At 43.4% G+C, this 15,838-nt stretch overlaps 1 protein-coding gene across 7 annotated transcripts in view; it reads right to left on the bottom strand.

The window, feature by feature from the left end:
* The window catches only part of apbb2b (amyloid beta (A4) precursor protein-binding, family B, member 2b), a 47,731-nt gene that overhangs the window by 25,495 nt on the left and 6,398 nt on the right, over positions 1 to 15,838 (bottom strand). For 6 of the 7 annotated variants that reach the window (XR_013077062.1, XM_076727822.1, XM_076727825.1 and 3 more), the window contains exons 2-4: positions 4,379 to 4,512; positions 3,323 to 3,394; positions 1,065 to 2,120 (exon numbers count right to left, since the gene is read on the bottom strand). Coding sequence is in view for 6 of the 7 variants with exons in the window: in XM_076727822.1 (XP_076583937.1) it covers positions 1,065 to 2,100 (1,036 nt within the window). In the remaining variant the exon portion in view is untranslated. The remainder of the gene's footprint in view (positions 1 to 1,064; positions 2,121 to 3,322; positions 3,395 to 4,378; positions 4,513 to 15,838) is intronic. The other variant, XM_076727824.1, reaches the window with a different exon arrangement.

Below are 15,838 nucleotides of genomic sequence, written 5' to 3'. Positions count from 1 at the left end.
AAGGGCCCAATTAAACTGAACATCCCGACTTTTACATAATGCTGACAAAAGAAATGTGATGACTTTTACAGACCTTCTGCAGAGGCAGGCAACAAGCGAGTTTAAGAAAGTAGAGGCCCACAGCAGAGGTGATGACTCAAAGGAATTTCTAAACTTCAGTTAGAAAATTGAAAAAGTTCTGCCTTACTGTGAACACTGTGACATCAAACAGTAGGGATAAACAATAAAACAGCTTATTTATATTCATTGTCAATGTCAAGTAATGGCACTGAAAAATAACTAGTGTGATAAATAAGCAATACAAACCGACTTTAAACATGCAAAGCCCTAACAAACTGAGCAACTAAACATCTCAGCCAGTCTGCATGTTGTACCAATAGATCTTCGGATCAAAGTGGGATAAAGACTAAAGCGTTTCTGTTGGCATCCACACCTACAGGTACATATGGAGGTCCACCATCCTCCATGGGAGTGTACAAACAGTTCAATGCATTTACGGCAGAGTACAAATGTTGATATTCTCAGAAAATGAATGATGAAAACTAAGAGTAGGAAAAGATAAGAGAGAGAGACAGAGAGAGATTAGAGATTGTGTATTAACTCATGACTAGCCTGCAAGCCCTGTTCTCTTTCTCACACACACTCACACACACAAAGGCACAGGACCCAGCTTGAAACAGGACGCAGCTGATCTAGCATGCTAACCACCCATGAGGTTACAAGGGCACTTCCTGTCCCAGAGGGATTCTGGGAGATTTTACTGGAGGCTGGAGTGTTTGTTATTCTCTTCCAGCCATGTCTGACTTCTGCATATGCGCGCACGCGGAGACACACACACACACACACACACACACACACACACACGGTCACCATAAATGGAAACATGTCATCAGCAGAGAGGACAGTCAAACCACTACATAGCACACAGGAGAAAAACAAAACACATACACCAAAGTAGCTGACACACACTACCATGAAAACTATGCCAAACATCAGTAAATGACAGTGCTTGTGAGGTTAACTGTAATAAACAGCATGTTTTGCACATGTCTTATTGCATGTACCTGTCTCCTCTGGGGAGTTGCTCTCCTGGGACAGTGTGGTCCAACTCAACTCTTCGTCACTAGGGTTCAGATTCTGGATACGGTTCAAAGCGCAGTCTGTCTTTGCGCCAGTCCTTCTGTCCTTCTTCGTCTCCGGGGAGGAGGAGGAAGAGGAGGAGCAGGAGGCCACGGAGAGCAGGGGCGTGTCTTCTGGGCTGGCTTGCCTTGGTGGGGAGGGAGGAGGAGGCACTGGGGAGGGCTTGAGGTTGGAGTGGAGGTCAGAGATGAGCTCCAGGCCTGAAGAAACTTTGTGGTTCTTCACGGGAGACACACTTTCTATCATCAGTAAAGGCTTTTTCTCCTCATCCTCCTGCTCCTCCACTACCACCTCATCTCCATCTTCCTCAATCTTCATCTTTGACATCATTTCCTTCTCAGACAGAATGCTGATATCATCGCTCTCCTCTGCCTCATTGTTCAAGTCAAAGGCCAGATCTGTTGTGTTGCCGTTCAGTTTGAGCTCCGCAGTCGTGTTAATGTTACAGTCTATGTCTGATTCAGTTTTCTGCTCGGGCTCTGCGTCGCTGTGAGTGTCTGGGTGCAGCTCAACGTCCAGCTTAATGACATCATCCTCTCGGTCATTATTGGTGAGAGTGTGACTGTCTTGCTCCTCAGCTGTGTTGACATTGAGGTCGTCTGTTGCAGTTTCTGAATTGCACTCCAGATCCGTCGAGTCAGGGCCGGTTGTGTTTTTGTTGTGATCCTGACCGGCTTTACGGAGCTGGTTGACTCCATTCTTGGCTAGTTTGGGATTGTTGGGGGTTGAGGACTGTGACGGGGATGATGAGGGTGATGATGAAGATGGCACTGCTTCTCCGAGGCCCATGGCAGCCTGGATACTGGTTAGTGCGTACTTTTTACGACACTTGGGAGGCGTGGCAGAGCCCTGTTTGATGACATCACTGCTGAGTAGCTGGTTGTGTGAGGAGCGAAGGCTGAGTGAGGTGGGAGGCGTGGCGGCGGGGCCATTGTGATTGGTCACATCTACTGACATCATTGTGGCACAAGACAGATCACCTGGAAGAAGAAGAGAGGGGGAACAGGAGGTGAATAAATCTAAATCCACACATGTAGGAATTAGCTGTGAGAAAAGGTGTTCCATTGACTACTTGCAAATGCTATTTGCGTTACAACAGCTATTCTTGCATCGTAATGCCAAAGACAAGAACGGTGTATTAGGATACGGTAAAACTTGAAATAAACAAACAACATTCTTGTAGCAGCAGCAAACAGTGTAAGAGAACAGACCAGTTCAGCTTAAAACATAAATACAACAAATGAAGTTAAACATAAGCAATTCAGAACTGCTATGGAATCAGATGCAAAACAGATTTTTCGAAATACTTTACATGAGGGTGCAATTATTCACTCTTGGCTCAGTGCATGAGGAGAACAGCTGTGCAAGTTTACAATGATTACAGGTGAAAAAAAATATGTCCAGGCTTGCAGAACATAGTGTTGACTATCAATATTTGAACTTAACAGATGAGCAATGATGCATCCTGGGGCTGTTCTTTTGATTCGGTCTGCACATATAAATGTAATTAAACATAGCGGAGCTTTAATCAGACAGAGGTCAAGTCTACTGAATGCAATAAAACATCCTTAAAGGTCTGGTGATATTCCATGTTTTGCTGTTGTCTCCAAATCCCAAGAAAAGACCAAACCAAACATTGAATTAAGCCAAGGCCTGATAAAGTATACAGTCTCACAGAGCGCCACTGTTGTTGAAAAATTAATGAAAACACCTATAGGAGCCAGGCAGTTGCACAACCTGACACGTCTTCATAAGAGTGAAAGTGTAGTATATTTTGAGTAGATTTCCACACTGTTCTGGTGCTGTAAATACTTGCTAGCACACCAAATCCACAGCTGAAAATAGTACCCAACACATTCACTATTCACCTCTGTTTGAGTAACGTTTGCTAAAAGCTACAGTCCTCTGCTGTTTTAGGAAAACCACAGACAGAGAGGGAAGCTAGAATGGAAAGGAATAGCATTGGACTGGTTCGGGCCTTTTTCACGAAATTTGTTGAAAATAACAAAAACATTGAATAAAGTTGCAAACTTTTCCGTATTTGTGTGGATGGCCGACTTTAAAAAACTACTAGCTGCTGCAGAGCAGGGGTGGGGAGCCGCTCGGCACGAGTGTGGAGGTTTTCATTCCAAGTGAACACAAAGACAGCATGTGGGCAAGCATGTGTGTGTGCATGCTGCACCTGACAGGAGGTCAGTCGCAGACTTGGTCAAGGCTGAGGGTTCAGTAGACTCAGCTGCGGATCTGAACACCACTGAGGGGGGAAAGAAAAGCACAAGAACGATCAGAACAAGAATGCAAAGAATCCAGAGTACTTCTTGGGTTGTCCTCGGAGACCACATTCATCCACGTGGAACCCAATTACAGCTGGTTTCTATGGAGACAACACAACACTGTGCAGGCACTGCAAACACAATAGAAATCAAAATTATGGAAGAGGCATTCTGGATTATACACAGAGAAGGAAGTAATCAATTCACAGGGACCTCTGTTTGTTCATTGTCTAATAGTTCCTGGTGTTAAGCACTTCAATTCTATCTCCTGATCAGCATACAGTGGACGGTGTTTTCCCTGCCCATTAGAAAAAATCTACACCAGATTTCCAGAGGAATTTTTGAATGCCTAAAAAAACATGTCAAAAGTTTTTCTTGCGCTATTTATCTGCTGGTAATGCAAACCCAGTGCTTTGTTTACAGGGAAGTCTTCGTTCCACACTGAAGCCAAGATCAAACCTAACAGGCAGAGGCACCACAACAAGCAGAAAGGCGTCGCCTTGCTGGACATGATATCATGTGTTTAGTAAGCTCGAAGTTCAACCAAACAACAATAAGGCTCCAATTGAGCTCAAGTGATCCAACTTAGATTTAGATATGCAGGGAAATCTCTGATTTAGTTGTTTCAAAGTAAAAGAGAATTTGTAATTTACCCTATGGGGGATTAATAAAGTGTTATCTTATCTTATCTTAATGGCTTTTACTCTGAGGCATTTACAGAAAGTGTTAAAGTGATATTCACTTGGGTTTGCTTAGCATATCCTAGAATCCTAGCATAGCTTTGTTTGTTTTTAACCAAAGTAAAAGATGCTCCAAATATATCTAATTACCATACCACAACCATGTGTGAATCCGTCCCATATTTATGAACAACACCAATAGCAGAACCAGGCCTATATTTTCACAGGAATGACGGGAAAAACAACAATTTCTAAAAACTTAAAAAAAAAATCTTACAAACATACCGACTTGAAAAACAGCCTTTTTACAGTTGCCTCTCTAAGGATTGTGGGAAATTCCAGGATGGAGCGCGTCCATACTGGTAGTCAGCGGTTCTCTCTTCATCCAATCACGAGGGCTTCACTGAAGCAGCAGCGTCCTGAGGGAGAGGCAAACATAAAACAGGATTAATGGGAGAGGGAAAGAGGGAGGGGTGAACAGAGAGAGAATGAGGACTGCAGGACACCAGAGGGACAAATAATAAAGACACATCAATTATTCACAACCCTGATCAAACATTAATACAAAAGGTGTGTGTGTGTGCGCTTGTATACGTGTGTGTGTGAAATAAGGCTCATTTTCTATGGAGCTCATATTTCTTTCTTTGGGGCAGAGTCTTTCCAACCCTTCACTGACAGGAACCATCATAAACTTAATGCCACAGGAGACTTGTAAACTCCCCCTACTTTGCTTTCCACCAACCAACACACAAAAATACACACACATGCATGCACACATGCACAAGTCTGGTGGACAATTCTCACCAACACACAACCTCAACAAGTCGAGTGAAAGTTAAAATACATACACTGAACAAAAACATAAACGCAACACTTTTGTTTTTGTTCCCATTTTTCATGAGCTGAACTCAAAGATCTAAAACATTTTCTATATACACAAAAAACCATTTCTTTCAAACATTGTTCACAAATCTGTCTAAATCTGTGTTAGTGAGCACTTCTCCTTTGCCGAGATAATCCATCCCACCTCACAGGTGTGGCATAACAAGATGCTGATTAGACAGCAAGATTATTGCACAGGTGTGCCTTAGGCTGGCCACAATAAAAGGCCACTCTGAAAAGTTCAGTTTTATCACACAGCACAATGCCACAGACGTGGCAGATTGTACAAGTTTTGAGGGAGCGTGCAATTGGCATGCTGACTGCAGGAATGTCCACCAGAGCTGTTGCCCATGAATTGAATGTTAATTTCTCTACCATAAGCCGTCTCCAAAGGTGTTTCAGACAATTTGGCAGTACATCCAACCGGCCTCACAACCGCAGACCACGTGTAACCACACCAGCCCAGGACCTCCACATCCAGCATGTTCACCTCCAAGATCATCTGAGACCAGCCACCCGGACAGCTGCTGCAACAATCAGTTTGCATAACGAAAGAATTTCTGCACAAACTGTCAGAAACCGTCTCAGGGAAGCTCATCTGCATGCTCGTCATCCTCATCGGGGTCTCGACCTGACTGCAGTCCGTCAGTGGGCAAATGCTCATATTTGATGGCGTCTGGCACATTGAAGAGGTGTTCTGTTCATGGATGAATCCCGGTTTTCACTGTTCAGGGCAGATGGCAGAGTGTGTGGCGTCGTGTGAGTGAGCGGTTTGCTGATGTCAATGTTGTGGATCGAGTGGCCCATGGTGGCAGTGGGGTTAGGGTATGGGCAGGCCTTATGGACAGCGAACACAGGTGCATTTTATTGGTGGCATTTTGAATGTACAGAGATAATGTGATGAGATCCTGAGGCCCACTGTTGTGCCATTAATCCATGACCATCACCTCATGTTGTAGCATGATAATGCACAACCCCATGTTGCAAGGATCTATACCCAATTCCTGGAAGCTGAAAACATCCCAGTTCTTGCATGGCCAGCATACTCACCAGACATGTCACCCATTGAGCATGTTTGGGATGCTCTGGATCGGTGTATACAACAGCATGTTCCAGTTCCTGGCAATATCCAGCAACTTCACACAGCCATTGAAGAGGAGTGGACCAACATTCCACAGGCCACAATCAACAACATGATCAACTCTATGCGAAGGAGATGTGTTGCGCTGCGTGAGGCAAATGGTGGTCACACCAGATACTGACTGGTTTTCTGACCCCCCCAGACCCCCCCAGACCCCCCCAATGAAGCAAAACTGCACAGTTCAGAGTGGCCTTTTATTGTGGCCAGCCTAATGCACACCTGTCCAATGATCATGCTATCTAATCAGCATCTTGATATGCCACACCTGTGAGGTGGGATGGATTATCTCAGCAAAGGAGAAGTGCTCACTAACAAAGATTTAGACAGATTTGTGAACAATATTTTGAGAGAAATGGTCTTTTGTGTATATAGAAAATGTTGTAGATCTTTGAGTTCAGCTCATGAAAAATGGGAGCAAAAACAGAAGTGTTGCGTTTATATTTTTGTTCAGTGTAGTTATAGGGCTTTTCCATTGGCACCTCAGGCGATGGCGAGTCAAACCACGTCATGCCAAATGTTACCCAACTGTCAACCAGTCAACTTGTACTCTTGACATCACTGGACATGAGAGCATGCCCTCAATTATTCTTCAAGATATATATAAAGGTTGACTAAATAACTTGTTAGTGAACCACCACAGCTACATGTAGATACAGATTATTCGGCCAAACCTATCCAGAATGATGATTTGCAAGACACATGTAAGGTGAAATAGCAACAGATATAACGAAATGTTGAAGATGCTTCTTTGTATGCTTGTATATTTAGCTAATACAACAGATTCTGATGGCCAGGAAGCTTGTTCTGAACAATGCATTGTTGTTGGGGGCACAGGCTATAATTGTAATGGAGATGCAAAAATCCGCCGCACCGGGTTGTCGCCCTGAGTCAAACCAAGTCAAGCCATGCCAAGGCAGCACATGTGTATGGAAAAGGGCTTTTAGAACGGACCATAAAATTCCACTTATCCCTAGCTAAGGGGCTGGAAAAACACCTGGAATGATTTGGGGAAATAAAGCTGCAGCTAATAGAAGAAACGCTATCCCATCGCATGGATGTTTTAGTTCAACTCACAGCTGACAGCTCACAGATAATTCCAAATTATGAGTAATTAATCGACCTCGATTAAAGATTTCATCAGTTATCAGCTACAGATGTATGCTGATGGTTGCAAGAACACTGACATTTTTTTAGTGCACGATGATCAGGAACAGACTGTCGGCAGGGATTGGTAATCAGGTTATTTAGCAATCAGCAATACCAGCCAGTGTTATTGTTTCAGACACTGAAACTGGCTGATCAGTATGCTGATTTCAATGCAGTCATTTGGAAATCTTGTTTTTTTTAAAGGTTCAATTTACCCTTCACTAATCCCTCTCATTTGTCTGCATAATGACTAGACTCACTGCAGATTTTTCCTCAACTCTCAGCACATGGACTAAACCACCTCCCATTCTGCAGCTTCCTCTTGCCTCCTTATCTTTTCTCTTCTTCTCCCTCTGCTTTCCCTTCAATGGCCATATCTTAAGCCTTGGACGTATTTCATTCTTCTTTCAGTCTTAAACATCAATGAACAGACTGATCTGCACAGACGTAACAACTGACATTTGCAGATGTGCATTTCCACATTATTCTAAGAGCCTAATATGCATACATCAAGGCCATAGAGCTGTGTGTTGTGATTTGTATGAAAAAAAAAGAAGAAACTAAAAGCAGCCATAGATTTAGAAAGGTTTTCTTATCAGTGGACAATATCTTCTGCACAGAGAAAACCCTTTTGGGTCTTACTCTATCAAACTAACTCTAGCACTGTGTGTGAGCTGTTGCTTTCCTGACTGTCTGAAGCAGAGTTCGTGATTTGTTGTTTGTCACTTTCGATATAAGGCAGCAATAAGGCAGCTATGTAATTAGTCTAGCTCTATAATTTGGGGATTTTGTATGCTTGATGACAAAGAATAGGAACATATCATCCAACAAATTAATCATTCTATTACATCATTTTATACAATCATGATTCCAAAAAATTTGGATCGCTGTGTAAAATGTAAATACAAAACAGAATGCAATCATTTGTAGATGATGTGTTTACCAAGAATGGTTTTTCAAAGAGTTCCTGAGCCCATGTAGTCATTTTCTTCATACAATCATGTGCTCCATCATCGCTTGTGAGCGACTGAGCCTTTCCAGGATGCCCCCCTCATACCCAATCATGATACTATCACCTGTTACCAATGAACCTGTTTACCTGTGGAATGTTCCAAACAGGTGTTTTTGGAGCATTCCACAGCTTTCACAATCTTTAGTTGCTCCTGTCCCAACTTGTTTGAAACATGCAGTTGCATCAAATTCAGAATAAACAGATATTTACAAAAATCAATGAAATTGATGAGGTCAGACAAATATACTGTCTTTGTACTGCTTTCAATTGAGTGTAACGGCTGTTTTAGAATCGGGGTTGTAACTAAACTGAGCAAATACAGTATAAGTCACTGAAAGTTAATTTTATCAAGGCCAGACACTTGAAGAAAACATTTCCAAGCCTGCGGGCAAATTGCAACATCAGGCTATGTGTCATGTGGCAAAGATGAAACAACACGCAAACTGTTTCTCTTCTCAGCTTTCAAAAATGTACACTTAGGATACAATAGGTAACAATGACTCTCCAAGCTTACATAACATTTATATTTGTAAAGGTTTATGTAACTACTCAAAGTTATGAATAGTGCATACGTCTAAAGTATGCATGGTCCGGCCTTGACCGGTGCTATTAACCATAGTGAAGAACAGTTGATCTACCAGTCTTATACTGAGCCATGACTGTTTACTGACATAGAACACACACAACATCTGGTTTGTCTGGCAACACTAGGTGTTACACTGACTGTGGTAAAAAGGTAAACCATTTGAAGAGCAGCTGCGTAACTGTGAGCTCAAACCAGCTGTGCATACTGTAATGTCTTTTCTCTGATTATCTAAGAAGTGGCTACAAGAGAGATGTCATGTCAGAAGTTAGTTTCATAAAACTGTGATAGCTTTCAGCCTTTAGGAATCACTGATGTTATGAAAAGGCACAGATTGCTCTGTGGGAGTTGCTGAATGTATGCATGACTGACAGAGAAACACACAAACAAGGCCATATAAAACCACAGAGAGTTCAAGTATAAAAACTGCCAAGGACAGAGACAAGGGAAGAAGGCTGATATATAAACAGGAATCATAAAATAGCAATAAAAAATGCTGCATTCTGGGAATAAAATTACAAGGCATGCTCAGTTCCTCGCATCCTGCTGCAACAAGTCTGCATACCTGGGAATGTGTGTGTGTGTGTTCGTGTGTGGGAGAATGCATTTGTATGAAGGGGTGTCTACACTAAAAACGAATGAATCATTTCCCACAAAATGTGCTGCTGACCTGGCATTACAGGTTGGATCTGCAGTAGAGGCCTGCCACCCTGCAACTGACTCAAACCTATCCAGCATTAGCACAAGAGTCATAGCAAATTCTCCTGACTGTTACAAACAGAAGCAAATTTAGTATGTAAAGACAGTGCAGCCCATAATGAGACAGTAATTTGTTTTGGCTCTGTTGAGTTAGCATTGATTTAGCATTGCATCGTTGTCACATTGTCAGACTCTTGATGGACTGATGATAAAGCTGCTAAAGTCTCAAGTTGCTAACGTCCAGCAGAGATGGGGTGTGGGCAACGGAGGTCTGGTAAGCGTACGTATTTCTAACGCCACACACCCAGATTTTTCATTTTCAAGCTTGTAGTTTTCAGCCCCAACCAATGCTGACTTGAAGCAATTCACCAGACTTTATTCAGCTCCCTTTGGAGCCACAAAAGTCTCTACTTTATACAATTTGTTTCACATATGCAGTAGTACTCCCCAAGACTTGTAAACACACTTTGATGTGTAAAATCAGTAGAGTTGCCCTTTAAGGTTACCACTTCGACCTCAAAGTGATTGTTTCATCACAAGCCCAGTGTTCTGGAGGAGAGCCAAACAACAAAAATGTGTCCAGTCCAAACTGCAGACTGCATTGAAGCTGCCATATCATTTCTTTTGCCTACCAACAGATGTAAAACGTTACATTTTCACACTTGGGGTGGAGCAACAGTTCAGCAGCATGTACGCACTGAAATTGCAACTTTCAATCCCAACTACATCTGGATATGGCTACAAAATTGGAAGGAATGATAGTGATGGTAGAGGCTGTTTTGGGTCTCCCAGGAGTTCTCTGCTGTGGACGAGGGGGTCTAGGCATAATTACAGGGCCCCTCTGTGGGCAGGGCAACACTGGCACTGACAACACGCAGAGATAAACACTCATTCTCAAACACACACACATGAACAGTAAATATGAGGGTGAACCTTCCACATGGACCCACTTGTAAACAGCTAAAAAAAAAAAAAAAACTAAGATGCAGACAGACAGGAAGACCCATATTAAAGACACACACTTGGAGCAACACGCATACAGACAGACCAAAGCACACATCCAGGGGGGTAGGTAACAAGATATAGGATGTGTCACAGCATGACGGTGACCTGTGGCTTCTGACCCACTGGCCAACCCACCGAGTGTGTGTTATTAGTGTGGGTGCAAGTGTCATAGGTATGCTTGGGGGGGGCGGGGGGGGGCTCTAGCAAGAATGAAAGGAGCAGCTGCAAATGCTCCACCTCTCTCTCTGTTTCTTTTTCTTTTTACGTGTGCGCTGTGTGTAACTGCTGAAATTTACCAGACTCAGGACTGAGCGGCAGAGACGGATTGCTTTTAAATTCATATGCCAAGTGGAGGCCTGCCAACGGTTTGATAGGCCTCTCATCCCTCCTTCCTGCCCGTCCCTCTCAAGGTTTTCTCGCCATTCCAGTTCCTCTGCTAATCCCACTTGACTTTTACCTCTTTCCTTTATCCCATTTTCTTGCCCATTTCCTCTCCTCTTCCTATCCCTCTCCTAACCTTCACTACATTCATCTTCTACCTCTCACACCCTCCTCTCTCCCCCCTTTCCTTTGTCTAGAAGAGAATTGCTGTCTTTTCTCATTAAAAGTGAAGAAGGTCTGTAAACTCTCATAAAACCAGCCGTTTCTCTCTACAACCCTGATTTACAGCCGCTCTTCCCCTCGTGTTCTCGTCTCCCCTTCTGCTTGTGAGAAACCCCATCTGTTACCAAAAAAGACTGACAAGAAAGCAAAACTGTCGCAGTCACAGGCCAGGCCATCGCAAAAAACAAAATGGATGGATTCATGTCAACATGGCAAGGCATGCAGAATAGAAAACACAACTGGGTGTTTTTCTAACTTTTGGATTAGGACGTGAACGTGTAAGCCAGCTGTACAATAGCAGGCAATCTTCCCAGATCTTTCTTGGCTTTATTTTCATTGGCTGCAGAGTAGGCTGGGTCTAGCTGCCAATTATTTCCACTACAAAGCTGGGAATTTAGCAACACAATCTATACTAATACACTTTGGAGAGGGTCAAACTTGACCAAAACTACAAAAATGGAGCACACTTAGCTGAACTACACTCGTTCCCTGTATTTATCACGATTGATTTTTAAGCCCCTGGTTGTATATGCAGCTCTGAATGCTTAGGATCAGCCTGCATTGCAGACTCCCTGTTGTTTTATGTGCTTATTTGTTCACTCACTGCAGGTTTGTTAGTTCATCAGAACCACAGTCATAAGAAAAGTGGCAGTGCAGCATTTTCAATTACGCTTCCAACCATGGATTTAACTTATAAAAAGATATTAGAAAGGAAAACTCAGCGATCATAGCCAAATATTTTGCAGCTGCTAGCAAATTCATGATGGATAAAGGTGGCTGTAGTTGGAGGAATAACACAAAAACGACACATCAATCAGCCTTTCACAAAGCTATCGAAGGGCTGGTGACTCGTCCAGTCTGGTGCAGTACAGACTGGAGGATATACTTCCCCAAGGTCTGTGTGTGTGTGTGTGTGTGTGTGTGTGTGTGTGTGTGTCCACTATAACCAGGAAGAAAACAATAGCCATCTACAGAATAACAGCAGTAAACAGCCAATGCATATATATATATGTGTGTGTGTGGGTGTGTGCGCGCACGGATATCCTTGTATTGTCAGTAACGGGAAATAACAGAGACAAAGTAACACTCTGACTGAGGCTGCAGCTTAAACAAACAATCTTGTATACAGAAAAACAAACACACTAACTCACACAGGCGCACACACACACACACAAACACACATTGAGGCACTGCTCACAGAGAGAGCTCTGTGCTTTGAGCGTGCTCCCATGGCCATACATCGTCCTTGCAGCAGCCGCGTATAGTGAGCGTGAAGGACAGACAGAAATAGCTTCACTATAATTCCACTTGTATAGTCAGAGTTTAAAGCACAATCAGACACTTTGAGTGTCCCTGTTTGTGTGTGAGAATTTATGAATGTCTCAATGTACGTGTACATACAGCTGAAGGTATCATTTTCCACTAGCATGGTTGCCACAGGCGGGAGAGCAAGAGGCGAAAATGACCACAAAAGAAAGGAAAACAGTGAGGAATTTTCAGGGTGTGCCAAAGAATCTCAGGCATGTCTCTTTTCTGGGTGGGGGGGTCAAGGCGACTGGGGGCAAAAAACTTCTAATTGGTCAACAAAAGGAAAAAGCAGACAAAACAAGCAGATACGGAGGTGAGGGTATGCGTGTGCACGATCCCTTCACTGACCCTGAGCAAACTAAGCTCCGTTACAATGTGAGGGTAAATGAAATACAAACAAAGGTGAGAGTGAGCGGTCTATTCTGCATATCCTCAAATAAAGAAAACGTGTCACCTGTGACAGAGAGCACACATAAAGTTACTTATTTACATGCAGCACTCTCCACACAGGACATAACAGAGTCAAAGGCAAAGCATTTATGGCACGCATTGACTATACCGTATGAATTAACTCCAGCTAACGTAGCCAAAATACTACTGGACTACTGGGGGTGACATGGGTTAAAGGGTTTTGTAACAGACTCAGAGATCACACCCCACACCCATCCACAGACTTTGAAATCCTGTGACGTGGAAAAGCAACATTTCAGAAACAGAAGCCAAGAGACGACTTCCTGGATTTGGGAAACTTGGGAGGGAATGGGCTGTAATCCCTCCCCCATTACCAGATACCCCCCGCTTCCTCATTGCTTCACCCGGCCCCTCTTTCCTGTGGGTGAGGGGAGGTCGTGGGAGGGGAGAAAGAGTACACCGAGAACACACTGACACCAAGCAAAACACGGTGCGAGGAGGGAAGTCCCATTTCAGCCCTTACAGCCTGCTGCCTCTGTGGAACACACATGAGCCAGTCGAGCAGCCAGCGCCACTTTGCTGAAATGAGACCACAGTTCTTTCCTGGACGGGATGTTGAAGGCAACAAGCAGTGCCAGGAGTAGAGTCAGACAACAACAAGTAGAGCCACGTCTGTATTTTCATTCCTGCTCGTGGTTCCCACTTTTTCTTATCGATAACTTTTTAGAAACACTCACAGCCTGCATTCAGTTACAGTACAGTTCACCTGAACCTTGCAGAGCAGCAACCCTACTCTTAACTCCTCAGTCTCTGTGTTTTCTGTCCGTAAGACTGAAAGTATGATTCCTTTGATCATCATCTGAGTTACAAAAGTTACAGATAACACTCCACAGCTTTTAGCTAATGGGAAAACTCTGACAGGTCATGTTGGATGAAGCGAAAGTTTCAATTTCTGACTCACAACACCTACTGATGCTGTTGTTTACTTTAGCTGCTTGAGTGAACATTAGCTTCACAGACTAGCAGGTCGAGTTGCGTCACAGCTACGAATCTCGCAGGAGACAATTCAGAGCTTTCAAGGTGACAAGTTTTAAAAAATGTGATGAGCTCCCAAGTCTACTTGATGAATTCCAGTTGCTGCTCATAATCCACCAGCTGTTTAAACTTGATTGAGAACAAGCTAGCTGCTAGCTGCTTGTCTGAAAAGGATGTGATGCCATCACCTGGACTGCTGAACTTCACAAAAGACAAAAGTCAACTCCCCACCCTTTCAAACAGCAAAATGCATGCGTGCAGGGAGCAGATATAACAGGAGAACATGCAAGAGTTGCATTTTGTAGTTTCATAGCATAACATTCATGCTGGAAACACTTGTCATTTAAGTCAGTAAAAATCAGCATATTAAGACAAATAAATAAATCCGTATCCATATTTTCTTTTACATTCTTACAATTATACCACAAAGACAGCTCTAGTAACACAATTTTTATTAGAGCTTCTGCCTGTCTTCTGCTTGATGGTGAGCATTTCTCTCTCTTTCCTCTTTTTCATTAGCAATAGAGGCCATTCGTGTACATTAAAAGCCCTTCTCCCTCTCTTAGTGCAAACACACAGACAGGCAGACAGACAAGCACATGCACAAAAGGCCTGTCGGATTCAAGGCGAGAGGCAGAGGCAGCGGAGAGACGGTGTCTCCTATATATAGCTGAGATGTGACAGGACATCCGAGAGGACAGGGAAGTCTAGACACAAACAACACAGCTCTTACTCAGGCTGCCTGTCTGTGTGTGTGTGTGTGTGTGTGTGTGTGTGTGTGTGTGTGAGAAAGAGAGAGAAAGAGTGAGAGAGTTCAACATGGCCTTGTTATCTCACATTTCATTAGAGAGCCTGTGGCAAGCTGCTCCATGATAATGTCACAAGATTGTATTGATGTCACAGCATAGTCCGATCTGATTGGCTGAAAATTTTGACTAATTATCCCAAAACGACTTTGTCAAAGAGAAGAAGACAGTAAGCAGAAGAGACAGAAAATGAGAGAGGAGGGGGGGAAAGAGTACCGGTGTAAGAACAAGAGATGTCAGGAGAGAAAACGGATCAGAGAGAGGGAGAGTGACTCATCAGAAAAGGAATGTCCTATCTCTGCCAAAGGAACCACAGACACCACTGCAATGATCGCTCCCTCTCAATACTTTAAATCATCCCCTCCCTCTCTCTTTTCGTCTCTTCCTCTCACACAATGGCCATCTCTTTCTCCCTCCGTCTCTCTCTCCCCTCCTACCAATGGAAGTTATCATTGTTGTTTCCCAACATTAGCAGAGCATTCTTTTCTGACAGGACATTGGTTTTGGACGGGGATGACACAGCTAGCTGACCACGGCTGGTGGACCAGCACTGCACTGCTAGCGTTTGGAGCAAACACGCACACGGCTAAGACTGCCTCTCCACTTGTTTTGCCAAGTGAGTGCAAAGCCACGAGGCAAATTCCAGCACTTGTGTGGTTTATCAAAGTTACACTTTTCAATTACACAAAGCCTTAATGAAACTTTTTATTACACATTTTTATGAATCATGGTCAAAGAATTAAGACAAAGTTGGCCTTGCATCACATTCTTCCCACAGATGTTAACTTATTATTACTCCCACCACAGGATATGATGTAAATGCAAGGAACATTTCTGGTCAGGAACCCAAAGCACCACAATGACTTCGATCATGATTCAACATTCCTATCACCTGTCATCCTGTGCATTCATCAGACAGGAATGAGTTTCATACAATTCACAGACTCTGAGGGTTCACTGTCACAACAGAAGGAAAAGTGGGAACGTTCCTCGCCTGTAAAAGCTATAGTGAGCACAGCTTGCTGCAGTGGTTTATAGAGGAGCCACCAAACCAGAAAAGGACCACCACTTTCTTGTATTTAGGCTTTCCTCTCCTAACTAAATTGATCAAAAG

Source organism: Chaetodon auriga, chromosome 4 (assembly GCF_051107435.1).
Source record: "Chaetodon auriga isolate fChaAug3 chromosome 4, fChaAug3.hap1, whole genome shotgun sequence".
NCBI lineage: Eukaryota > Metazoa > Chordata > Actinopteri > Chaetodontiformes > Chaetodontidae > Chaetodon > Chaetodon auriga.
This window is presented reverse-complemented; position numbering and strand designations above follow the sequence as displayed.